The sequence below is a fragment of the Cynocephalus volans genome, chromosome 14 (genome assembly GCF_027409185.1).
Source record: "Cynocephalus volans isolate mCynVol1 chromosome 14, mCynVol1.pri, whole genome shotgun sequence".
NCBI lineage: Eukaryota > Metazoa > Chordata > Mammalia > Dermoptera > Cynocephalidae > Cynocephalus > Cynocephalus volans.
Window position 1 is genome coordinate 26,166,600 of NC_084473.1, and position 26,792 is coordinate 26,193,391.

Here is a 26,792-nt window from a genome sequence, read left to right on the forward strand (position 1 = left end):
ACAATTCACAGATCTTCTTAGAGGAAGGACCTTGATTTTTCCCTTCTTCCCAGAGACAAAATGAAAAGCAACTTCTCTCCTTATAAAATAGGGAGGAGACAGGATAGAAAAAATAACAACAACAACAATAATAATAATAATAAAGCACTCACCATGTTCCAGACACGGTTCAAATTAAATATTTAATCCTCATAACAACCTTAAGAGGTAGACACTATTATCTCCATTTTACTGATGAGGCAGGTGTGCTGTTAGCCTGGCCTTGGGTCTGCAGAGTCTGCGGTTGTGGGTCAGAGGAGACGGGATGGGAAGCAGCCTCTCTTGCCAGAACCCTTCTGCCTCTCACCTGAGATGTCTGCACTGGGAAGAATAGGCAAACCAAAGTGGGCTGGTGGTGTTTTTGATCACATGTAGTCTACACACCTTCTGTTGGGAAGGGGGAAAAGGCACATTACTTGACACCACCCATGAGAGGACATGAATATCACCCACACAGCTTTGGTCTCTCTTTAGACCTAGATTTTAAAATAGGGTGTATAAGGAGCAGTCATGGTGTAGACAGTGAATGTGGAGTCAGAGAGCTTAGGCCTGGATCTCACTGGGTGACCTTGAGCAGGTCAATCCTTCTCTCTGGGCTGCACTTTCCTCGATTATAAAATGAAGGTGTTGGATTAGAGTTAAATCTCTGAGGACCCTTTCAGCTCAGAAACTGTACAATTCTAGAACCTGGTGGTTGGGTGTGACAAATTATGATCTCTCTCTCCCACTGCATATGTTCCAGAGCGTGGTATTTTGGGTATAAATATGCCAATGTCTGCTGTCTGTATGTGTGTGTATTCAAGCTATATGACTAAAACCTTACTTGTTTGTGGGTAAATAAGGGATGCTTCTTGGTTTTCTCTGGGAGAGAACAAATGTCTCTGGGAGGTAGTAAATTCTAAGATCACTGACTCAAGGTATGGTGGGAGGGCAAATGATTCGAGAAAAGATTTTAGCCTGTAATCATTCCATGTCATAGTTATTTGTGAGTTATTTTTGTTTTTTCCATTCCTTTTTTTTTATGGAGGGCGGGGGGGGGGGGGGTGTTGACTGGCCAGTATAGGAATTTGAATTTTCCATTCGTTTTTACAACCAAATCTAATGAAGCAACCTGTGAAATGGTACAGGTTTTTACAGAAGAGAAAAAAGAGACTCAGAAATTAACTGACTTGTCCAAGATCACATAGCTTGTCAGATGCAGAGCCAGATCTAAGGTCAGGGCTTCTGACTCCTGGCTTGTGTGTTCTTAGTACAGGTTGAGCATCCCTAATCCGAAAATCCAAAGTCCCAAAATGCTCCAATATCTAAAACTTTTTGAGGACTGACATGAAATTCAAAGGAAATGGTCACTGGAACATTTTGGATTTTGGATTTTGGATTAAGGTGTTCAACCACTATGTATTCTGTGAATATTCCAATATCTGAAAAAATCTGAAACCCAAAACACGTTGGTCCTAAGCATTTTGGATAAGAAATACTCAACCTGTACTGTGCTGGGTGTTAGAAGAGACCCTATGCGTAGAAAATAGTCAAAGGGACTCTGGTTTCCAGATGAAATCTAAGTGGAGAGCCTCTGGCCAGAGGATGCCAGGATGACTCTCCTGGTCTGTTCTCATCTCTGCAGCTTCCTGGCTACAGGGACATTTCATTCAGGGCAGAGCCTCACAACACTTAAAGATAATGGCTATTTCAAGAGCCATGAACTGTGATTAATTAGAATGTCAGAGGGCAGTGATAAGAAGTAATCACATTCTAGAGCCTCTGGCAAGATGTGAAAGATGTTTGCTAACTCTTCTCAAACCCGAATTTGCCCTGTTTCTCAGGACTCACTTAAAGCAGGGATGTGACCAACCCACCTCCCAGGGTTGTTGTGAGGGCCAAAGGAGATGATTAGGTAAAAGTGCCTCTGAAAAGCCACACATGTGTCTGCTCATACAGTCAACCAACCAGCATTTACTGAGCACCTACAATATCCCAGGAACTGTATTAGGAATGTATTAGGAACTGGAGGAATACTGAGACAAACAAGAAACAAAGCTCTGTGTCACATTATTATCTCCCCTCTCGCCTTCTTTCTCTATCTGTGTCTCTTCTTGCCTAGGACTATACGAGAGAAGTTGGACCTGTAGTCCTGTCCAATTTCCCAGCTAAGTGCTTCTGTCCCAAGGAACCCTTGCTGTGGCCCAAACTCCATGCTTACACTGGATCAGCAGAGGGCTCCCTCAAATGTAGCTCATTCAACAAATTATTAATTCACTAACCGTGTGGCAGGCATGGTTCTAGGTGCTGGGGACACAAATGGTGAACAAACAAACAAGGTCCCTGCCCTCATGCAGCTCACTGTCAACAGGGGAAGGCAGACCTTAAATATGTATTTACAAATCATGGTAAGGGAGTTAGGAGACAGGGAGAGAGAAGTAGAACCCAGTTTTGAAGGCCTCTCCGAGGAGGCACAAGTTGAGATCCCTGAAGGATAAATCAGCATCACAAATAGCCTGGGGAGGGGCCCTCCAGGCAGAGGGAACAACATGGTCAATGGCCCTTCAAGTGGAAGGGAACACAGTGTCTTCAAAGAACTGACAGGAGAGCAGTGGGGCAGAGCCCAGAGCAAGCAGGACAGTGGCTCAAGATGAGATTGGAGTGACAGGCAGGGGCAGGACCATGCTGGGCCTTGGAGATGAGGTAAGGAATTCACTGAGTGCGCTGTGCTTCTAATGCCGTGTGCTCTCTCTTCCCAGTACTAGTGAAGAAATGAGCTGGCTTGTTCTGCCAGTTCTATCATCCCGTGATGGTGATGAAAGATAGGAGGTTAGAGAAATTTGGCATAGTACAAACCACCAATAATAATAATAATAATAACTGTCAGCTTTGGCTCCTCTTTAGGCAAGTAACCTCTAAACTCATCTGACTCAGAGCCTATCGACTGCATGGGTGATGCCAAAGGTTTTTATTCCTCCCTGCACTGATCACAGATCTACAGAAGTAAATTCATTAATGCAGTGGTCATTGTGCCTGATGCATATGTTCTCCTTAGTTAGCCTAGATGGCTTACATCTCTTGGGGTGGAGTATTGATTTACCACTTAAAACCTAGAAGAGAAGGTAAACGTGCACAAGTAACTGTAATAAAGAGAAGACAGTGATAAAAGCCAGAAGAGGGGTAACAGACAGGTATAATCAAAGTAATAAAGCTTTTTCAATTACATGTTATAAGACCTATTGAGTGCTCCTCTGTAAAGAAAACTAACATCACAAAGTGGTAAATTATAAGTGATGCAAACGCTGGCTCAGACAGGAGTTCACAGGAAGTGAGGTCAGGTAGACAGGTGCTCCCATGCCCTGCAGGAAGGGATGCAAATTGGTACTTTTGGTACCTTTCTGGGAATAAAGTTAACAATATGGATCAAGAGCTTCAAAAAAGTTCACTTTATGGGCCGGCCTGTGGCTCACTCAGGAGAGGGTGGTGCTGACAACACCAAGTCAAAGGTTAAGATCCTCTTACCGGTTATCTTTTTTTTAAAAAAAATTCACTTTAACCCAATAATTCAATTTCCAGGAATCTGTCCTTACGAAAAATAATCAGAGATTTCTTCAAGGATTTATGTATAAGAATTTTTGCTATAAGGTTATTATACGATCAACTAGTTAGAAACAACTTAAATATCCAACCTGGATTATATAATTACGTTATGGTACATCCTCATGATAGATAGCATTTAAATGAAGTTTTTAAAGCACAGTATTGACTTTTGGAAAAACTCAAGATCTCATTGAAAAAAGATGTGCAGGGGGAAGGCCGGTTAGCTCAGTTCATCAGAGCATGTAGCTGAAAACACCAAGGTTCAGGGTTCGATCTCTGTACCAGCCAGCTTCCAAACAGAAAAGTGCAAACTAATCGTTACAACATGATAGGATAAATGCTTTGACAGACAAGATGGGAACAACTGGGAGAGTGGAGGAAGGAGTCTCAGGAACACTGACATTTGAGGTGGGCCTTAAAGGTTGTGGAAACTCTTCAAAAAGAAAGGACCAAGTGGAGACCTCTAAGTTCTGAATTAGACTGGGAAGGCAATACACCTCTTGAGAAGGGCTTTCAGCAGCCGCACCTTCCATCCGCCAAGGTCGGCAAGCCCATCGTCCTTAAGTGTGTTGGTGAGCCATGACCGTGATCTGGACACGTGATACCCTCCCACCGAGAAGGGGGCTGCGCCCGCCCGGAAGCAACGCTCAGCCAGCCCAGGCCGAGTCGCAGCCAATGCCTACGTTCAGGCTTCCCGCGAGCGAAATAAGTCCCAGAGCCAACATAACCACTCCACCCAGCCCTTCCGGTAGCGCCAAAAATGACCCGCAGTGACGACACACGCGCGCAAGCGCAGTGGCCGCTGGCCGCTGGGCCCGGCGGTGTGAAGTTTCACGCCCACGAGCATGAGACTGAGTGGAGGTAAAAGGCCAGGCCCAGGCGGGCAGTCCCGCACTGAGCGCACGTCCTCTGCGCTCGTAGCCTAGGTTCTCCCCGGCTGCAGGTCTCCCAAGCCTCTACCCCGCTCTCTGGGGTCGTCCTCCCCGCTCCCTCGCCGGGCCTGCCCCACATCAACCCCTTTCCCTTCCTTCTTCAGCCCTGCGTCATCCTTCTGTTCTTCCCGCCGCCCAGTCCCTGAGGGGCAGAGGTGGGATGGTTTGACAGCCATGGGGCTGTGGGGAAGAAGCTGGCTGCGAGCACCGCCCTCTGGCCTGGCTTTTGGACACCTGACTTCTCTTAGGCAGCGAACGGTTTGATCTGAATTCTTTCTCCCTTGGTAATTGCGGATCTTCCCCATTGATTCCTGACCCACCTGTTCAGGGGCTGGGGCCGGCCTGGTCTTTCAAACCCAGCAGTGAGCTTGGACAGGCCCAGGACTGCTTGCTTAAGGTAACAGGAATTCTGGACCAAGTCAAGCTCTTCCCATGGCCTACACTTGTTGCTTGTGCCTCTCTAGGATGTGGGGTGACTGTAGGTCTGTCTAGCTGGAGAATGCTGGCAAGTGTGAGGAGAAGATGTTTTCTCTTAAAAATTTGAATCCGAATGCCTTTCTGGTCATTTGTACTCTCCTGCTAGTCACAGATCCCACTCTCTGTTGTCTTATTTTTGTCCCTTTGTCCTCATTTACGTGCCTAGCCCCTGGAAGCAATGAGTTTCCTGTCACTCACTGGAAGTTCACTTCTCCCTGCCCTCACCTGTGGGAGTTCTCACAAATGCCTCTTCTCCTCTGGCTTAGATCATGACTAATGTGGAGGAAGCAGCCCGCCGGCTGTCCAAAAGTGGGACAAACCTCTATGCAGTGCTGGAGCTTAAGAAGGGTGCCTCACCTGAAGACATCAAAAAATCCTACAGGTTCAGACCTCAGCCCTTTATTGAACCCTGGAACCCCTACCCCCACCCCTGAACCCTTTTCTTTCTACCTTTCTACCTTGCTTTCTGACCCATTTTAAAATCCCAGCAAGTTTTCATTTGGGGACCAGATGAGGCCATCTCCATCTTCAGTGTGGTGTGGGAAGGAATTTAGACCTCGGGCTGCTTGCCTCCATGCTTTGTACCACATCTCATACATTCTTTCTGCACTCTCTAGAGATTTAACCCTGTGGTTTAGCCTAAACTTCCCTCCCCGGCCATTCCCCATCCCCTCCCCACCCTCCTTTTGGGTATTGTCTGGGTAGGAAACTGGCCTTGAAGTATCATCCAGACAAGAATCCAGGGGACCCTCAAGCAGCAGAAATATTCAAAGAAATCAACACAGCCCATGCTGTACTGACTGATCCTAAGAAGAGGAAAATCTACGACCGGCATGGCTCATTGGGAATATATCTATATGATCATTTTGGTGAAGAAGGCGTCAGATATTATTTTATGCTGAATAGCTGTTGGTTCAAGGTACAGAATTCTTCCTAGTCCCTTATGAATAAGGAAAGATTAACAACAAAGTTGAGGAAAGTATAACTGTTAAACAGTTTTAGTTTTTAAAACTAAAACATTTCAGCTTTTCTTGAGTTAATTATATTGTAGGATGTACTTAGCAGTAAGCATATTTAGGCCAAAGCAGTTGAATTATGTTAAATGTTGCTCTTATACCACATTACATTGAACACCGTTTGGATGAGTGTTGGAAGACATGCTTTTTTGTAAAACTCAATATAGGAACGGTGTGTACAATTAAAAGTGAAACATTTGGCGCATTTGTTAATTCTAGTTTTATTTAGTAATGTATAAGGAATGTAAGTTTAAGCTTTTTTTTTTTTTTTTTTTAAGTTAATGGGGAAAAGTTGAGACACAATACCAATACTTTCGGATTTTATTCTTGGTGTTTGTATGAAATTCTGAGGCCTTGGTTTAAATCTTTCATTGTATTGTGATTTCCTTTTAGGTGTGTTTAGGTGTATTGCACTGAGTGAAACTTGTCAAATAAATCTTCTTTTTAAAAACTGCAAAAAAAAAAAAAAAGAAAAGAAAAGAATAAGGAAGGAGAGGTGTCCCTCCTCTCCTAGGACAAATGTTTCTGTTGTCTCGTTTTCTGGGAGAGTTGAGGCAGGGGAGCTCGGATGGTAATATAGAAAAAGTGCTGGACTGAGGCCATTCTCTCCTGCCTTTTAGACACTCGTCATCCTATGTGCACTGCTCACTTGTTGCTGCTGCTGTTGCTGCTGCTGTTTTTGCTGTGGAGCACTTAAACCACCACCAGAGGACGTTAATAGGAGAAAATATCAAGAGAATGTCCAGACTCAGCCTTCGAGGTCAGGTGAGAGCCATAGGCAGGGACTGAGGTAAGATCTGGATTAGGAATGAAAGAAATGATTGGGGGTGAGAAAGACCTGTGAAAATGATAGGATAAGCCCTATGTATGGCAGTTTAAAGTCTGGCATTGGGACAAAGTAAAGAAAAAAAGGGGATCCATATGTCTCTGAGCACCTTATGCCACAAACAGTTTGAATGTAGTAGTAACCTGTCCTGACTGTTAAACTAGGGAATGGGATGGGAGAATATGTCTAGAAAAGGCGGTAGTTGAAGACAGGTTCAAGGATGCAGTTTATTGCATCTTCTCAAAAGGAAGATGAAGTATCTGAGATTACTCCCACCCCAAAACTGTTAAACTTTAAAATTGTACGTTGGCTAAACTTCACACCAGTGCCATCTAGTGACGCTTTTGAGTAACTGCATGGTATCGGTTTTCTCACCAATGGACTAAAAAAATTGTTACTGTTTATATATGTAAACATATATATAATTCCATCATAGGAGCCAGAAGTGATTTTAGAAGACAGGAAGATAGTGAAGATAGTTATTAAAAGATGAAGAACAGTAAGGTATGTAAACTGAAAGGCTACAGATAAGAAGCTGGCCTGTTAGCTGAGTTTATTAGGGTGTGGTGCTGATAACACCAAGGTCCAGGATTCGATCCCTGTACCGGCCATTGCGAAAAAAATAATAAAGGATAAGAAATTCATATAAGCTAACTTCAGGTGAGTTATCAGTGGAAATTTTGTATTCTTATAGTATGGACAACAGGTATTTGGATCCTTACATATAGGGGGTTTGCTTTAAATTCTAAGTGATCATTCTTTCTGGTTAATAAGGTGCCAACTTTTTCTGCCATTAGGTCCTGACCCAGTGAGGGAGGCTTTTGCTGCCCAGTCCACTGGACACGTTGAAGAGAGGAGCAAGTAGCCCTGTCCTGACATTGATTCTGATTTGATCTCTTTTTTTTTTTTTTTATAAGAACTCCAAATACAGAAGCATTCATGACATCCAACCCAGTAAGGACACCATCTCTGCCCTTGGTACCACTGACCCTGGCCATACAGGTCACTTGGCTACTCTTCTTTTTAGTCCCAGTCCCATTTTTAATCTATCAGATAGCAGCCCTCCCATCCCTACCTTTATGAGATCTCAGGCAGTGGTGGCAGACTTTTCCCAAGGATTCTTCCTCCTGTGCCTGCATTGGTATTTTAGCCAATGTCAGCTGGTAGGGTCCCTGAGCCACTTGCAATGTCTCCACCAAGATCCTGATAACTGAGCAGGTTGGATCCTGTCCCTGGAGCTGCTGCACCAGTTAACCCTCCTTTGCTGCAACTCTGTGTACCAAGAACTCCTAGCATCGGTGTCATTCCTAAGACAGTATACCTTCTGGGGCTGGTCTCACCACCTTCTGGTTCCCATGCCCTTGCATTGCCAGGCTCATTCCATGCCACCACAAGTCAACTCAGGAAAAGTATGAGTGCATTTGAGACTTAGGGGTAGTCATTCTGTCTTCAGATTCTTTCTGGGCTTCAGCTACAAGCACAGCACCCATCAGCCTTGGTCCTGTGGGCTGACTGAAGTTCACACATCAGTGCCTGCTTGCCTTCACCCGCTTTACCACATTTATGCAGGCTGATTGCCATAAATTTTGTTCTTAAAACAAGAGCATGAAATGTGACAAGGAAAAGATACTACTTTGCAGACTCTTTTCCCACTCTTACCTCTACATGCTGCCCATTTGGTATACTCTCCACACCACTTATTGCCCATCTATCCTGGGTCAAAGCCTAGTAACTCCTCACACTTCTCTCCCCTGACTGGGGGAAGAGCTAAAGAATGTCAATAAATAAAAGAGCTTTTGTCCAATCCCAGTGCATATATTGGGCCTAAAAAAGACACATAGTGCCTGGGACAGAGAAAAAGGCCCATAGGAGAACATGATAGAAGACCAACTGGGATGAGCCTGGCTTGGAGAGTAGGAGTCCCAGACAACTGTGGAGTTAGGGCAGAGCTTCCCAGAGCCTTGTGATTATGATTTTGTTAGTGCTCTAAAATTTCCCTGGAGACCGATTCCCTGTGTGCCCAAAATAGGTTGCTGGCATTCAGGTCATATCTGCCCAGCTCAGCTTCTCCCAGTTTCCTAACAAATTTAAAGCCCTTGGAGTGGCTCCAGTGATGTGTTCATGGGCCAGAATCCCACACTTTCTCAGGGGCATGCTCATAAGGTAGCTCCAAGCCCTGGCACAATGGTCACTTCTGGCCTCTTGAGCGTCTTTTCCTAGGGTGATGTAAGAAAGGGCTAGGCAAGAACAAAAATGGACCCAGGAGTGTTGGACAAGAGGCTCTCTCTAGTCTCTGATGCCCTTGTTCTGAATCACACAGCCTTGAGGAGGTGGGTCAGGGTCACTGGCTAAGCCTGTGGAGGAGGAAACTGTCACTGACTGTAGGTCTGGCAAGATCTTTCCTGCCACCTGAGCCATGTATGGGGCCTCTCACATGGGCTGTTTTAGATTCTGTGTCACTGTCCAGGAAGAAGGGCCCAAGCCAGAGGATGGGGGTTCGGGGCTCATAGGAGTCTCCCGAGTGAGAGCAAGCAGAGACCAACACCTTCGCTGGCCCACCTTTCACCATAAACAGTGATGCCCTTCACCCCTGCTCTTGCTCAAGGGAGTCACTCATTCCCGAGTGAGTCAGGGTCACTCACTCGGTGACAGCTGAGGCTCGCCTTACATGAGCTAAATCGGGAGTAGGAATGTCATGCAGATGCCCCTTGTCTCCCCACCCCCATGGTAAAATTAATCTCCTTCCTGGGGAGTAAGGGACAAACAGTGCTGCCCACAGAGTGAACAAGAGAGAGTCATTTGAGGAACAAAAGGAGCATTTTACAGGGAGGGAGGGATAGATAAAGCTACATGTGCCTGGCCAGGGTACAGAGCAAAGAATAGAGACTCAGAAGTGTCTGGAGACAGCTAAGGACGAGACAAGTTGTTGAAGGGACAGGAGAGATAGCAGAGCTATTTCAAGAGTGAGCAACAGAAGGAGACGTAAGAATTCACAGACTAAGGTAAACGAGGAAGGGTCCAGAGGCGGTAAGAGAAGGCCAGGACCAGGGCCAAGGCCAGGGCAGGCACGATCGCTGAGGGGATGAACTTCACAGTGGGTTTCAAGCCGCTGCTAGGGGATGCACACAGCATGGACAACCTGGAGAAGCAGCTCATCTGCCCCATCTGCCTGGAAATGTTCTCCAAACCGGTGGTGATCCTGCCTTGCCAGCACAACCTGTGCCGCAAGTGTGCCAACGACGTCTTCCAGGTGGGCTTCAGGGACGGTGCAGGGCCAGGTAAACTGCCACAGATTTGGGGAAGACTTAGTAGGTCAGAGCTGAGACTCCAGCAGGCAAGGGATGGGGTGCTCTGTGAGGTGGGTGGTGGCTATTGTGGCTGAAGAGCCGAAGAGCTGGGGTCCTAGCAGATTCCAAAGTAAGCATGAGTCAGCAGCCGCTCTGCGGCTGGTGGGTACAGCCTGTACGCAGACAGTAGCTAGAACGTTGGGATCCACAGAGTGGAGAAGATCCCATAGAATCAGAGAAGGAAGGGAGTCTGTGCTAGACTCTGCATTCCAGTTTGGAGTTTCAGACTTTGTGGAAATCTGGTGAAAAGATCAGTGAGATAATCAAACAAACAAAAACAACCCCGTGAGAAAACTACATAATGACAGTAGAACTATTTGTATTTAAGACAAAGCTCACCACATCCATTTTGGGGGACAGAGTTACATAGTAGGCAGGAAACTGGACATTCTCCCCAACTCTAGTTCATAACTGTACCCTCCTCCAGATTCTTCCATAAAGAGTCCTGCTGGTTAAAAGGTATCGAGGTCACTTGACAAGCTGAGAAGGCAGAGAGGAAATTTTACTTCCCAGAAGTGCAGCTAGTTTTGGTTTATTTGTTGTCATGGGGAACAACATAGCTAACCAAATTCACAGGTATCATTTTAGCCTCTGGTTTCAAAAATAAAAGCAGCACGTACCAGAATGGTTTATGAATGGGCTTTCTTTCTTGCCCTGTGCCACTGGTGGAGGTTCTTGTAGGCTACCAACAGAGATCAGGGAGAGTGAGAGGAAAAGGCACACATAAAAGCCCTTGCAAATGAAGTAAAAACTCTCAATAGACCAGAGCTGGCAGGCTTAGTGTGATTGTCAGTGATAAGAAGTATCATGAACAAGTATTCTTCATCTATGTCAGAAATTATAAGGAAATGTGTTGAACACAAGTGATTTTTTTTTTTTTTTTTTTAAAGATGACCAGTAAGGGGATCTCAACCCTTGGCTTGGTGTTGTCAGCACCACGCTCAGCCAGTGAGCTAACCGGCCATCCCTATATAGGATCCAAACCCGTGGCCTTGGTGTTATCAGCACCGCACTCTACTGAGTGAGCCATGGGCCAGCCTGAACACAAGTGATTTTTAACTTAACCAAGAAAATACTTCCCTCTTAAGTTCCGTGGGGCAGCATGTTTGCGGGGAGAGAGTGAGCTGGCTGAGTCAGGCCATCCCATGCTGGGCCCTGTGGCCCACTCCTTGACTGTCTGCTGTCTGCCATCTTCCCTGAGTGCCTAGCACCCTTTGATCTCTCCTGCCATTTCCCCATCAAGGTCCATTCCCATCTCCTATTCTTCTAAGTGTCCAAACCTGCCAGTATGTGGCTGTCTTGAGTCAGTGGATTTTCCCTCTCTGGGGGCCTAGACTGAAGGCTATGCCTGCTCAAGTCCTGTATGAGAAGCTACGCCTTGCCCACCATTTTGGTCTAATTAACTCTCTGAACCTCCTTCAGGCTGAGATGCCCAGGAGGGAAGGGCAGGAAGATTTTGCCATCCTTTCTGGTGAATTTATAGTGAGACAGCCTCTCGTTAGAACCTGAAATATAGGAGAGCAGAGAGAAGTTTTGAAAGCTAATGTAATGTGTCCTGTAGAAAAGTGGTCAGAATGTGAAAGTGCAAGGCACATGCATCATTTGGCAAAGGGGCCCAGGAATATGCCCCATAAAGGGAGGCTAGAAGATGTGTGTTTCCTCCCCTGTTTAAGTCAGTCTTCTGTATCCAGGCACACTGTTCTGGTTCCAAGAAGCTCTAGAATATTGATCTGGTCCCAGAGAGACCTGCGAATGGTTTGGGTCAAATTTTGTGCAGAATATTTGAGAGATAGCATGATTCCCAGGGCTTTAGGGTGGTTCTGTGGATTTGGAGTGATGTGCATCTTTTAAAGTACTGAGCACTCTTAGGACCTGCAAGGAGAGAAGAGTAAACAGTTCCTTTTCTTGCTACTTTATTTGGGAGGGCCTGGTGGGAGGCTGACCTAGTTCTTCAGCTGTACTTATGTATATACATCTCAGTGTATCTCAGTAGCTCTCCCTCCGAAAGATGAGCATATTTAGTTTTTTCACACATTGCCTCCACATTTTGGCAACTCTAGGCATAATCAGATTGTCTGTTTTCTAAGTATGGGGACAAGAATAGGACTTTTGGTTCCTCTGTCTTCAGACCACTTAGGAAGAATACCTTTACAACATTGCCTAGAAAGTTAACAGTTATAAAAGTGACACCAGTATGTCATATTTAAACTTTTTAATATATATATATATATTTTTTTTTTCAAACAGTATAGAAGTTTATATCATGAAAGGTGATTCTGCCACTCACTTTGGACCTTCAATTCCCTAGATAAATGTAACCATTACCGACTTTCTTGGAAGTCCTTCCAGAAATTTTTATGAATAGATACATGTTTGCATGTTTGTACATACTTAAACTGGACTCACTGCCCTACACTGCCTCTGTTCATTTATTCTGTCTCGGTGACCATTCCATATGTACACACTCAGGTCTCTGTCTTCCTTTTTATATACTATATAGTGGTTCTACTGGACCACAGTCTATTTAGTCTGTCCTCTAAAACATTTAGATAGTTTCTAGTGTTTTGAGATCCTAAAAACTGCTGTAATGGACAACAAACAAGAATTTTGGGGTGCTGTGATTTTATAAATCAGGTTAACTAGACAGCCAGTAATCAAAATTTGAAATGCTAAAACATTTCACTAAAAACGTTGAACAGTATTTAGGGTTTGGGAGGTAATCATTAATAATCCCCCCCCCCACACACACAATTATTTTCATTTTTTCTTATTACTTTCAAGACCTTGCCCCCATGCATATTTTTACATAATCGCCATCATAATTTAACTAGTTCTCTTTAGAGCTGTAGCACATCTCTTTTTCTGAAGTGAAACAGAATGAAACACCAAGACACTATATTAACCCTCTCTAATTTTTCCCTGTCTCTTTCCCACACTTGCTCCCACTCAGCTACCAAGAATTTTGACTAGAGGAAAGCTGTTGGTGTGGGAATTTGACACAAACATCTTCGCATGTGTTTCTGTATTTGTAAACTCTGTTCACTCCTAAACTACTTTAAAGCAAGCCTTCCGTTTATTTTTATACCTGCCCCCACGTCTCTGTGGGCACTTGTTTATGAGCTGCAACCTGTTCTAATTTAACAGGCATCCAGAAGTCCTTGTAAGAAGATTGTTCGGGAACAGCTTTTCTGGAGGATTTCTGTCTAGGGAGGGACCTTCAGAGGGGGGATATCAAGAAAGAGGCCTCCTTCTCTAACAAAGGGCAGTTTGGGAAAGAGATGACCTCTGTTCCATTCCTCCCGAATTCCACTTCTTTACTACTTCATTGTTAGGACCCAGTGGCAACAGGTACAGGCCTCAGTGACAATCCAACCCAGCCTACCTCTTCAACCACTGCCACCTGCTGCTGCTTCATGAGAAATTGGTTCACTGAAATTTTGTGAATTGCGTTAACCTCATAGCAGGATTAGGAAGCTTACTTCTGTAAGGAAGAATCTTAAGTTTAGTGGGAACAAAAACCTACACTGAGACTTAGCACTCCTGGGTTCTCCTCCCACAAGTTTCTTAGTTAATTTGCCATGTGATGTGAATCAGCCTATTTCACCTCTTCAAGTCTGTTTACATATCTGTTGATTAAAAGGGAATTTTAAACTGTTCTTTAATATCACTTGTAATTATAACAATATGATTTCACAGATGCGAGCAATACTATTATGGATTTCCATTTTTTAAGGGCTTTCCATTCCGTTAAGAGTGTCCTAACTTGGCCCACTCTTCTGATTATCCATCTTTCAGCAGTAGGGCTTAGTTTACCAACCCCTTGTGCCAGGCTCTTTCCTAGATTCTGTCAGCCATAGCTAGCCCTCCACTCAAAATTCCTCCTACACCCACAGCTCAGCTTTTACTGAAATTTATTCTTTTGAGGCTCTTCAACTTTACTCCAAATGTCTGGTCTTCGCCAATTATTTCACCATGGTCTCTTCAGTGTATTCCAAGGATCTGGCTCACAGAACCTGTGTGATCCACCATTCATTACTGGCAGTCTATCAGGTTGAGGAAGATAGCCTTCAACAACCTCCTTTGCACCCTGGAATTGTGTCCCAAATTAGTGTCTCCCTGGATATCCAGGGAAGAGGGAAACATTCTGAGATAAGTATGAATTTGGTAGAGTCACAGCATTTACAAAGCATCCTTCTAGATGGGCCATTTCCATTCGATGCTATGGAACATTACAAAGGAAATAGAAGGCAGCATGCAGCCTAAAAGAGAGATAGCTCATGGTGTGTATGCCATACAAAAGCCTTGAACATAGCCTAAAATTAAATTCCATTTATTTATTCCATTCCATTTTATCCTTCACAGTGAAGAACAGTTATTTCATGCCTTGTGGTTCTATGTGGTCATTTATTTTCAAGGTCTAGATTAGGATTGTTATCGATCCTTTGTGTTTGTGCAGTGCTTTATGATTTATAGGGTACCTTCACTAACATGATTCCATTTGAATTAGATGGAATGGACGTTGTCTCCATTTTACAGGACAGAACACAGGAAACAAGTTACAATCACACAAACAAAAGGACAGTGTAGGGACATAAATCTAGGTGTTCTGTTTCCTAGAGTGATGGAATTTCCTCTACACATCACATCATTGGAATTTTACTTTATAGGCCTGGCTCCTTTGTGTAAATATAAGATTTAAGTTAAGAACAAGACATTTATGTGTACAATAGAGCCGATCAGTTATTTGTCTTGAAATAGAAAGACAAACAGAAGCAGAAGAAAAGATTTTACTAGCTAGATAGTAGTCAGCTGAGAGATCTTTAGCCCAATGTAGAGACCATCAGCTGTGAAGATATATTAAGGAAATTGCCATCTAATTCCTTAGAATATAAAATTATCATTTGTGATCACAAAATTTAGGGACTTACAGTCAGGGAAGAGAGCAAATTCTTTTTTTGTGCCATGGACTCATTTGTCAGTCTGTGAAATTTGTGGATCCCTTCTAAGAACAATATTTTAAGATGCATAAAGTATAATACATATGATTATAAAAGAAACTATTGCATTAGAAGACAGCATGCATTCTCAAATGGGGTGATATCACCCCCAAGGGAAAAAATGGATTTTTGGAAGGGGGCAAAAAATGTATTCTTTTATGTATAAAGCATAGATATGCATACCTTACATAAACAGATATATAGTATAACTGTGGGGGGTCACTTAGTGGGGGAGAGGGGAGCAATTAGGGGGGAAATATCTAAAAAGGTTCCTGGAGAGGGTAATAATGAAAAACAGCTTGGGAAACACTGGGATATAATTACCAAAAATATTTAATGCACATTTGATTAAGTAATATATGTACTTTTTGATTAACACATTAAATAATGAGATCTAGCAATGGGCCTAATAACTACTATAATTTAGAAGTAGTGATAAGCATAATTGTTTTTTGAGATTTCAGCAACAACTGTAATGTGATTTGAAAACAGCTATGGGCACTGCTAAAACTATTGTGATTTGTGCTATTTCCCCTATATCGTGCTGCATTAAATACCCTCTGTTAAATAAACTACAGAGATTTTACTGAGAAGGAGGTAACCATTTTTTTGGTGGGTGGGGGTCGGCTGGCCAGTACTGGGATCCAAGCCTTTGGCCTTGGTGTTATTAGCACCACTCTCTAACCAGGGGGTAAGAATTTTATCCACATATCTAGTATAGATGACTTTCTCAAAATAGCCACCCAACATTTGCAAAAGGTTTGGGACAAAAGTCAGATAAGTTTTGATAGGGGGAGGGTGTCAGGGAAGGGTTAGTGCAAACTTCCCAAATTTCATTTTCATTTCACCTTCCTGATTTTTGCTATAGCTGTGTACCACCTATACGACAATTTAATAGTTCAATTTTAAAAGACTCACTTTTAGGGCTGGCCGGTTGATCACTTGGGAAGAGTGTGGTGCTGATAACACCAAGGTCAAGGGTTCAGATCCCCTTACCAGCCAGGTACCAAAACAAACAAAAAATAAGATAAAAAGACTCACTTTTAGAGCTTAAATATTTACTTTATCCTCAGCCTAAACAGCTGTTTTTTCCTAATATGCATTAGAAGAAACATGTACAAATCTTAATTGTTCATCCTCATAGGACCTAAACTCTTCATGCTTCTCATCAGTATATACACCATTTTGGGGGAAACACAGTGAGGGGCCTCTGAGCAACACAAGTATTCTGCCATGAGCCAGAGGGACCTGGAAATTCCAAAAGATAAACTTTGCTATTTTGTTACTAGTCAAATTTGATCCTAGTACCAAAGGACACATGTGTATAGTATATTGACCAGAGACTAGGAAAGAAGTGGGGTTGGGAGTTGGGTGGGGGAAAGCATTGCTGAAGTAATCACAGAAAGGAAGGAGGTTAAGAGGAAAGCCAGAGTCAGGCCAGATATCGGTTGGATATGGCAGAGGAATTAGGCTCTAGAAGCAGGAGGGGACTATGGGAGCAGGGAATGAAAGGCTACATGCAAAATACTGGACTGTGGTGTCTGCTCCAGGGAGAGCACCAGTCCTGAGCCAGATTGTGAAGAAGGCAAAGATACAGTCCCTCCCTCTGTGCCAAGAAAGGCACTCTTCAAACAAAGGATTTAGCTGCCTGAGTATTGATGCCTCAGCCCTCTGAGTTCCAGGAGAAAGGCAGTAATTAACCAATGGGATCAGCTGCTAAAGAAATTTCATTGGCAGGTGGGGGAGTGGTAGAGAAGCAGTGTGCCCTCAGCCCGCCTCAGGTCAAGCTGCGAAGGCAGTCCTGACTGTGGGGAGTTTGAAGTAAGGCTGTTTGCCAAGATATTCCAAGTCCTGATTCCTTTTCCTTTTTTTTTTTTTTTTTTTTTTTTTTGCGGCTGGACGGCATGGAGATCCAAACCCGTGACCTTGGTGTTATAAGGCACTCTAACCAACTGAGCTAAGTGTACAACCCCCCTCCCCCCACTTTTCTCCTTTTAAGAAAATTGTGATAAATACACATAACAAGAATTTACCATCGTAACCATTTTTTAATGTAGAGTTCAGTGGCATTAATTATGTTCACATTGTTGGCAACCATCACTACCAACTCCAGAACTTTTTGATCATCCAAAACTGAAACTCTGTACCCATTAAACAATAACTCCGCATTCTCCCTCCCACCAGTCCTTGGCAACCAGCATTCTACTTTCTGTGTCTATGGATTTGACTATTCTGAGTACCTCATATAAGGGGAATTATGCAATATTTGTCCTTTCGTGTCTGGCTTATTTCGCTTAGCATAATGTCTTCAAGGTCGATCCATATTGTAGTCTGTAGTCCTGATAACTTTTATCTGTTATTTTCTACTACAATCTACGTGACTTTTGTTAGCGTCATCCATTCCACTATCAAATGTGGGTATGTTTACAATATATTTTACATGATTTCTTTCCTTTTTCTGCCAGCTCTCTTCTCCACCTTTTTTGAGGGGGGAGCAGGGGTGCAGCTGGCTGGTACAGTCTTCTCCAGCTTTGATCATTTATATCTCTTCCTTAATCAAGAAATTGTTTTATTTCTTTTTAAAAAATGTTAGATTGAAATTGTATTGGTTCTTGGAACATTTCTTCTTCCAAAGGGTATTCTTCATGTGTCTTTTGCTTGTCATGCTTTCTTTTTCTTTCTTTTTTTTTCTTGGCGGCTGGCCTGTACATGTCATGCTTTCTTTTTCTTTTCATGTTATCTTGGCTTGCATCTTCTGTCGGATCCCTTCTGCTTATCACTTCTCTTCGAATGCAGTAGTTTTATCTGGGACTGTGTTTACCTTGGCTTGCTTTCACTGTTCTCTTAATTGTAAGCTGGCTGGCTGGATTTTGTCGTTTGTTTGGAATCTCTGTTTAGTCCTTTGGCTTTTTTGGTGAATAGAGGGGTATGACCTGAATTAAGAGGTAGTTGAGTGTCTCGATTTGCTTATGTTGTCTCAAGAGTATTTTTCACACAGAGTCCAATGAATTACCTACCCTGGAGGCATGTGCAGATCCAAGGGAGGAGTCTCCCCTAAGATTTGAGCTATTTCCACTCCGTTTCACAGACAAGCAGGTCATTCTGGTTGAAAGTGGGGCCTTTATAGCACTCCACGGCACACAGGGTTTTGATTTGATGGGTCATCTTTTGTTTGTCTTTGCTTAAATAACTTTAGTCCATAATTGCATAGTTGATTTTCAGGCTATAGTTTCTTTCTTCTGTGAAGAGTTGCTGTTTGGTTCTCCATGACCTCTTTACTTAAAAAAAAAAAAAAAATTCTATCTCTGCCTGAGACTCAGAGAGATGAGTGTCAGCTCTGGGCATCATCCTTCAGTTGGCTTAATTTTATTGTATCTGACAATGTAGTATAATGCTTATTAGGACAGACTCTGGAATCAGAGTGCCTGAGTTCAAATTTGGCCTCTGCCACCTATTAGCTGATGACCATGAGCAATTTATTTAACTTCTCTGGACCACAATTTCCTCATCTTTGAAATGGGGCTATTAATAGTAACACCTCAGAGGGCTGATATGAGGATTAAGTGAGTTCATACAAATAAAAGACTTAGAACAAATGCAGGAATACAGTATGTGCCTAATAGATGTTAGCCACTGTCACTGTATTTCTTGTAGTCTAAATTAGGGGTGAATGTCCAGTTCTTCCACCATCTTTATCAGAAGCTCTTGAGGATTAAATTCAGCAACATCAGGAAAACCCATGGCACAATAATTGACACGTAATAGGCCTTCAAAACATTTGTTGAATGCAAAATAATGAATATATCTGCATTTGTTCCTCAGGAAGAGGAAGGATGCAGTGAGTGGTGGAGGCAGGGAGAGAGGCTACCCAAGAGTTTGTCTTTGCTCTGGGCTATTGGTTCCCTTTCCTCCCATGTAAACATTTACTGAACACTTCTACATGCTTGCCACCAGCAAGTCAAAGATAATCAAGATCCCTCCAGGAGCTTGCAGGCTTAGAGTTCTCTCAACACCTGCTTACTCACTTGGATTCTAAATATTAAAAGGTAGTTGTAGAGTTAGCTCAGTTGGTTAGAGAATGGTGCTGATAACATCAAGGTCCAGGGGTTGATCCCTCTACCAGCTAGCAGCCAAAAAACAAACAAACCTTAATTTTCTTTCTTTTCTTTTTCTTTTCTTTTTTTTTCTTTTTGTGGCTGGCCGGTACAGGGATAGAACCCTGGACCTTGGTGTTGTCAGAACCATTCTCTAACCAACTGAGCTAACAGGCCAGCCTAAAAAGTAATTGTATTAACACATTCCGTAAATTAAACTCAACAATATTCATGCAATTCTAGCTATTGAGGACAGATGCACAAACACAGCCTCGGATAATCTCAAACTAATCTGTTCCAGGTTTATGATGGGCTAAAGTGTTAACTTCTTATGATTTTTAAGAAATCCCAAGAAAAATGTGGTATTGGTGGCACATGCCAGTTACTCTCCCCAAGATGAGCTGTCCGCTTCACACAGGGGCCACGTTTCCTGCCTTGCCTACATCTCTTGCTACCAAAGGATCAAACCAGACTCTTGACTTTAATGCCCTCTGTGCATGATGGGGTGCTGCTGCGCACACATAAGTGTCCTTCCAAACTGGTCTTCCAGTTGGTGTATAATATAGGGATTTGAAGAATTTCATGGAACCCAATTGTTGGAAATACATCTAAATATGCAAAGTCATAGGGACTACTGTCTCCATTACTCCCTAGGAGTGCATGGTTTTCCAGCTGGTTAAGATTAGGTTCTGCTGTAAGTAAACCCAAAATAACAGCGGCTTGAAGGAGGTAAAAATTTCCTTTTCTTGAAGTGAAAATATGGATAGGCAGTCCAGGACTGCCTCAGCAGAGACCCATCCTTCAATCTTGTTGCCATTCTCAACATGTGGCTTTCACCTCATGGTTCAAGATGGCTCTTTCTTTCTTTCTTTCTTTTTTTTTTTTTTTTTTCCCAAAAGATGACTGGTAAAAGGATCTTAACCCTTGGCTTGGTATTGTCAGCAGCACGCTCAGCCAGTGAGCTAACCGGCCATCCCTATATAGGATCCGAACCCATGGCCCTGGTGTTATCAGCACTGCACTCTCCCAAGTGAGCCATGTGCTAGCCCTCAAGATGGCTCTTTCAACTTGAGATGTCTCATTTTCATTCCAGCCAGCAGGAAGGAGAAAAGGGAAAGAGTAGGACATGCCCCTCCCATTAAAGATTACTTCCTAGAAATTGCACAAAAATTAAAGATACTTCCGAGAAATTGCATTTCTATTCCCTTCCCAGAACTGTCACCTGGCCACATCCAGCTGGAGGGAGGCTGGGATAAATGGTCCTTATATGACGCCTTGCTAAAACTCAGGGGCTCTATTACTGGAGAAGAGGGGTGAGCATGAGGGAACAACAGCAGTTTCTGCAGGTCTTACTTCTCTGCTTCTCTCCACAAACTGATTCTTTTCTGCAGACCAGCCATCTCTGTTCATAGTTTATGACCCCTCACACTTTCCAGGATGGCCATAATGTCAGCTCTTACCCCAGCTCCACAGGTCTTTCCAGTTCCAAAGCAGCACCTGACATAGCCAGCTCAGCTTCTGTTTCTCAATTCCAAATTCCTGGGAGAGAACACTTGATTCATCCTGTTTGGGTCAGGTGATCACCTCCTCAGCTCTGAAGCAATCATCTGTGGCAAGGGGCATGCTGGGGTTCTCCCTTTTAGGACGATTCTTTAAGGAAGGGATGTAGTGGAAGGAAGTGCTGAGCATCTCTGGTAAGTCCTCCTGAGCTTACCCCTATCACCACAGCCGTCCCGTTGGATGCAGTTGTCTGCTCGTCCTTAGGGCAGGGATGCATCTTGGTCCCATCTTTAACTCGGAGCCTAGCAATTATCTGGCACACTCAATATCTGATGTAAAACAAATAATCCAGTTCAGTCCTCAGTTTCACAGAGGTTGAATGCTTGCCCAAATTTATATAGTAAAAAAAAGCGACAGGGGCAGCACAAGAACTCAGGACTCAAGACTCCTAGTCCCTGGAACGATTTCTCAGAATTAGCCAGCTAGCTATGGTTTGTCTTCCCCCTTGTTCATCACTTGTCTCTGCTTGCACCCCTGCCCAGGACTGCAAAGAATTCCCCCCAGATGTGGCCCATGCGGGCCCCAGCCTGGAGGACATTGGCTGCCCCACTCAGAGTCTATTTCTTATGCCAGCTTTCCTGCCAAGGCCAGTGTCTCCCTATAGGTCCAAGCTCGATCCCTTTGGAGAAATCCCATCCTGACTAGGCCTTGGCCAAAGCTAGGCTCTGGATGCAGGGACACTCAAGGAGGTGGGCTGAGCAAAGACAGAAGTGGGAAGCAAGACCTATCTCCATGGCCACCTACCCCAAGCTGCTCTCAGAGGAGGGTCTAGCCTTAGAAAAGAGCTAATGCCTCTTCTTCCACCATTCTCCTCTTGAGCCCCCACAACCTTTTCCCTGCCTCCTCCCAGTTTCCCCATGCCTCACTGTGTCTGTTCTCTCACACCAACTGTCCCCACAGGCCTCAAACCCTCTGTGGCAATCTCGGGGCTCTACCACTGTGTCTTCGGGAGGCCGTTTCCGCTGCCCATCTTGCAGACATGAGGTTGTCCTGGACCGACATGGTGTCTATGGCCTGCAGCGAAACCTGCTAGTGGAGAACATTATTGACATTTACAAGCAGGAGTCATCCCGGTGAGCTGGTCAGCGCCTCTTACCTCTTTAAAGGGCAGAGCCTGGGACAAAGCCAAAAAACCCATCAGGGCCACAGGGAGGGACTGAAACAATCAAACTGCCTCTTCAGTTTAGAGATGAGAGAACTAGACCCTGAAAGGGGGAGGGACTTGCCCCAGGTCACCCAGAGAGGAAGAGTCTCTAATTCCCTAGCCAATAATTCACCTTTACCCTCTCCTCCTGAGGAGGGTCTGGCAGCCCACCAACAAAGTCCTTGTCAACCGCCCATGACTTCCTGTCCTATGGGGTTTCCCTGCTTCCTGGAATACACACTATTCTTGAATCCAGTCCTCCTCTACCTCTTAGCTCCTTCTATACCCCAAGTAAGAGCACTGCGGAAGTCACTCACCTGCTGAGCCACAGCACCACCTGCAGGGGCAGAGAAGGTGGTGGCGGAGGCTGAAGAGAAGGTGCTCATGGGGCCCCACCCGCTCGGGGCCACCTCCTCTGGGTCTGGCCTCTGACCCACCTTGCCACTCTGCCCACTCCCCTCCAGGCCACTGCACTCCAAGGCTGAGCAGCACCTCATGTGCGAGGAGCATGAAGATGAGAAGATCAATATCTACTGCCTGAGCTGTGAAGTGCCCACCTGCTCTCTCTGCAAGGTCTTCGGTGCCCACAAGGACTGTGAGGTGGCCCCGCTGCCCACCATTTACAAGCGCCAGAAGGTATCAAGCAGGGGAGGAAGCAGGCATGTGGGGAGTGGGGGCTTAGGACAGGGTCTCAAATTTCAGCTTCTTACTCCATCTTGCTTTAAAGTCCATGGGCCGGCCAGTTAGCTCAGTTGGTTAGAGCACAGCTTTATAACACCAAGATCGTGGGTTTGGATCCCTGTACCGGCCAGCTGCCAAAAACAAAATAAATAAATAAAATTCAGCAGATCAGGGCTAAAGTTCCAGCTCTTTGCTGGACTCAGTATGTGACCTTGGCTAAGTTACTTGACTTCTCTGGCCTTCTCTATCCTCACTTGTAAAATGGGAATGAAAATACCTACATCGGAGAGCTGTTGTAAGGATAAAATTAAATAATGGATAAAAGGAGAGACTTCAGTATGATGGGCTAGATAGATACTTTCAAGGTCCTCTCATTAGCAAGCAACTAGATTTTGCGTAAAACATAATTTTGAAAATTATGTTGGTTGGCAAATAGGAAGTAAAGGGAATCTCCAGGTGGGGGTGGGGTGGGGCAAGGAGGGGAGAGTGAGGTGAAAACAGAACCCTAACTGGCAAGCACAGAAAAGGCAGCATTTCCCAGAGGCCCAGTGCTGGCAATATTACTGGGCTAGAGGGAAGAGACTCTTGCCTCCAAACCCCTCAAAGATGGGGGACCTGCATCTAAGACTTCGAAGACGTCAGGTTAAACGGGAATCCGAAGCTCTAAAGTGGTCAATTGTGCCACCTAGCTTTTGACAGAAGCATATGCAAATTCTGCCTGGAGGAAAATATCCTCAATTTAGGCCCTTAGGTGTTCCTTAGATTAAGCTCAATAGTGGGGCTGGCCGGTTAGCTCAGTTGGTTAGAGTGCAGACTTATAACACCAAGGTCATGGGTTCAGATCCCCATACCAGCCAACCACCAAAAAAAAAAAAAAAAATCAATAAAATATTAGGTGACAATTGAAAATACACAAAGAAATGTACTCCATGAATGAAGTCAAAAGAAACAAAAACTGTAGGTTTAGATCCCCAAGGAATTGAGGCGTTAGAATTACTAAAGAATAGAAAGTCATTATGAATAAAATGCTCTTTAAAAGATGGACTTTTAAAACCAACCAATAATAGAATATAAAAAGTGATCAAGGCTGGCCAGTTAGCTCAATTGGATAGAGCACAACCTTGTAACACTAAGGTCAAGGGTTCAGATCCCTGTACCAGCCAGCCTCAAAAAAAGTAAGAAATGGCTATGCAGATTTAACAAAGAACCAAATAGAGCTTTTAGATGTGAAAATACAGTTGGGCAAGCCAATTAGCTCAGCTGTTTAGAGCACAGTGTTATAACACCAAGGTCAAGGATTTGGATGTCCATACTGGCCTGCTGCCAAAAAAAGAAAAAGAAAAAAGAAATGAAAGTATAATTGTTAAAATAAAACATTCAATGGATAAATTAAATGACTGATTTCTCTGAAGAGAGAATTAGTGAATGAGACAAGAGGACTGAAACAGAATGCAGCACTCAGAGATGAAAAGGTTGAGAATGAGAAGGTCTAACAAGTCTAATCAAAATCCCAGAATGAGAAAATAAGGAGAATGGAGAAGAGGCAATATTATCCAAACAGATAATCATGAAGAATTTTTCAGAACTGATGGAAGACATGAATCTACAGATAAAGCATCTAGTCTAGTACCTGGCATTTGGTGGATGATTTGAGAATGTCTATTCCTTTCCCATTTGGTGGTGGAGGGCTTCTTCTCTCCACCTCCTTCCAGAATCCACAGAACATGTTTTCATACTTCTTGGGTGGTTCTGTGCCTTCTAGATCTCTGTAGAAGCCCTGATTTGGGGAGGAAGGGAGGAGCAGCCCTCTCCTAGGCAGCCTTGGCTGGGGTGAGACTGGTGCAGCTCTAAGCCAGGTCCTCCACCTCTAAGTTCTGACCTGTGTATGTGGCAGAGTGAGCTCAGCGATGGTATCGCGATGCTGGTGGCAGGCAATGACCGTGTGCAAGCAGTGATCACACAGATGGAGGAGGTGTGCCAGACCATCGAGGTGAGCCTGGACTGAGAGGGAGTGGGGAACAGAGACTGGCTGGCCTGGAGACCTCTAGATCCCAAGAGAACTGCTCCTCTCTGACCTCTGGCCAAAGTGGCCAAAAAGTTTCTGAGCTCCTGGAAGTGGTGGGATACACTTAGCCAGGCTGCTGGGTCTGAATACCAACTTTGCAGCCCACTAGCTCTGTAACTTTGGTCCAGTTATTTAACTTCTCTGTGCTTTGGTTTTGGTAGTTTTCAACTACATAAAATAGTGATGATTAGAATGATATAGTCTTTTTGAGAATTAAGTGGAATAATGCAAGTAAAAACTAGGACCAGGGATATAGATGGCACTCAGTGAAGCTACTTTAAAATATCAGGTTGTTGTTATTATTGCCAAAGAGACCTGGACTGGATTCTGGCTCTGCCTCTAACGCACAGTGTAACCAGGACAGATCATTTTCCTTCTTGGCTCTAAGTCCCATTAAGTGGGGAGGGGGTCAAGTAATTATCCGGTGCTCTCCCAGCTATGGGGGCCTCAGACCTGCCCTCGCTCATCTGTGCTCCTGGTCTTTCAGGATAACAGCCGGAGGCAGAAGCAGTTGTTAAACCAGAAATTCGAGACCCTGTGTGCAGTGCTGGAGGAGCGCAAGGGTGAGCTGCTGCAAGCGCTGGCCCGGGAGCAGGAGGAGAAGCTGCAGCGCATCCGCGGCCTCATCCGTCAGTACGGAGACCACCTGGAGGCCTCCTCTAAACTGGTGGAGTCTGCCATCCAGTCTATGGAGGAGCCACAGATGGCGCTCTACCTCCAGGTGGGTCCTGGGGGAGGCCGGCAGAGCCACACAGTGGCTGATGTCCAGGCCTTGGCACCTGGAGACCCAGGTTCAAGTCTTGCCTCTTGCACCTACTTTTCCCCATGACCTCAGGCAAGTCACCCTCTCTGAGTTCGTTTTCTACTTAGTGAATTGGGATATGCATCCCCACCTATCCCACAGGTCTGTGGTGAGAATCAGAACTGGGACTTTGCCAGGGCTGGCCCAGTGCTGATTCTCATCCTCTTTTTCTTCCCTGCAGCAGGCCAAGGAGCTGATCAATAAGTGAGTAGGCAGAGTGGAAAGGGAGAGGAAGGGTCCACACATGCTCCACTGGCTGGGGAGGGGCGAGGGTGCCAGGGCATTGCCAACTGAGTCTCTGTGGCCACCGCAGGGTCGGGATGATGTCGAAGGTGGAGCTGTCAGGACGGCCGGAGCCAGGCTATGAAAGCATGGAGAAGTTCACCCTGAGCGTGGAGCATGTGGCTGAAATGCTGAGGACCATTGACTTCCAGCCAGGTGAGGGAGCAAGGGAGCAAGAGGCCGGCCCCTGGGGTTGGGCGTTCAGACCCTTCGTGTGGGGGTGAGGTGGGTCTGATGGCCAGAAAAGCAGGGATGTCACCTCATGGGACCTTCCTTTGGTTCAGGTGCTTCCGGGGAAGAAGAGGATGAGGAGCTGGAAGAGGGCAGTGCAGGGCCCGAGGAAGAGCGGCTAGCTGGGCCGGAAGGTGAGATGGCCCGCGGGGCTTTGGGGCGGGATCTGGCTGGCACACTCCTGTCCCCACCTCTGTGATTGCCCTCCCTGTGGCACAAGGAGTTGCTTGCAGCACCCAATCCTAAGTGGCACCCAAACCTGCTGCCACAAGGGAGCATCCCCTAGCCCGTGGAAAAGTACATTTTCTTTGCCCCCAGCCATTCCTCTGGGGCTTTTGGGAGACAGGATTGGTCTGCAAGTAGAGGAGAAACCCATGTGGGGTTCTGCGTGGCTGGGCAAAGGGAGTGAGCTGGAGTTCGGGCTGCCTTGTTCCTTTGGACCTCCCACCCACTGAGCTTTCTTTCCTGGGCACAGGCCTGCACTGACCCTGAGCCCTGCACACCCTGGGCCTGGCACTAGGTTGGTGGAAGATCTGCACTGGGACCCCGCACCACTCAGCTCACGCCCCAACCCGGGGAAGGGGCTCAATAAAGGACTCAGGCGTCCCAGACCAATATCTCCTTTCGCTGCCCACTCCCTCAGCCTCGGCTTGGGAGGCAATCTGCCACCATCCCGCCCTTCCCCGAACCTGAGGCCATTTGGAGGGGGCAAAAGTTAAG

At 45.0% G+C, this 26,792-nt stretch overlaps 2 protein-coding genes across 4 annotated transcripts; both read left to right on the forward strand.

Annotated features, from left to right (window-relative positions):
* Window positions 1-5,296: 5,296 nt before the first annotated feature.
* DNAJC5G (DnaJ heat shock protein family (Hsp40) member C5 gamma) lies at window positions 5,297-7,362 on the forward strand. Of its 2 annotated transcripts, XM_063079058.1 has the most exons (4): window positions 5,297-5,408; window positions 5,684-5,946; window positions 6,664-6,808; window positions 7,306-7,355. In XM_063079058.1, the coding sequence occupies exons 1-4, from the start codon at window positions 5,297-5,299 to the stop codon at window positions 7,353-7,355; spliced, it is 570 nt and encodes a 189-aa protein (XP_062935128.1). The 2 variants fall into 2 exon arrangements, with proteins under 2 accessions (XP_062935128.1, XP_062935129.1); XM_063079059.1 differs by lacking the exon at window positions 5,684-5,946 and having other exon boundaries at window positions 5,297-5,409; window positions 7,306-7,362.
* Window positions 7,363-9,610: 2,248 nt separating this feature from the next.
* TRIM54 (tripartite motif containing 54) lies at window positions 9,611-26,683 on the forward strand. Of its 2 annotated transcripts, none has more exons than XM_063078177.1 (9): window positions 9,611-10,119; window positions 21,768-21,940; window positions 22,476-22,647; window positions 24,587-24,682; window positions 25,245-25,478; window positions 25,744-25,763; window positions 25,873-25,997; window positions 26,126-26,206; window positions 26,548-26,683. In XM_063078177.1, the coding sequence occupies exons 1-9, from the start codon at window positions 9,952-9,954 to the stop codon at window positions 26,556-26,558; spliced, it is 1,080 nt and encodes a 359-aa protein (XP_062934247.1). In that variant the 5' UTR covers window positions 9,611-9,951; the 3' UTR covers window positions 26,559-26,683. The 2 variants fall into 2 exon arrangements, with proteins under 2 accessions (XP_062934247.1, XP_062934246.1); XM_063078176.1 differs by having other exon boundaries at window positions 9,612-10,119; window positions 25,741-25,763.
* Window positions 26,684-26,792: the final 109 nt, after the last annotated feature.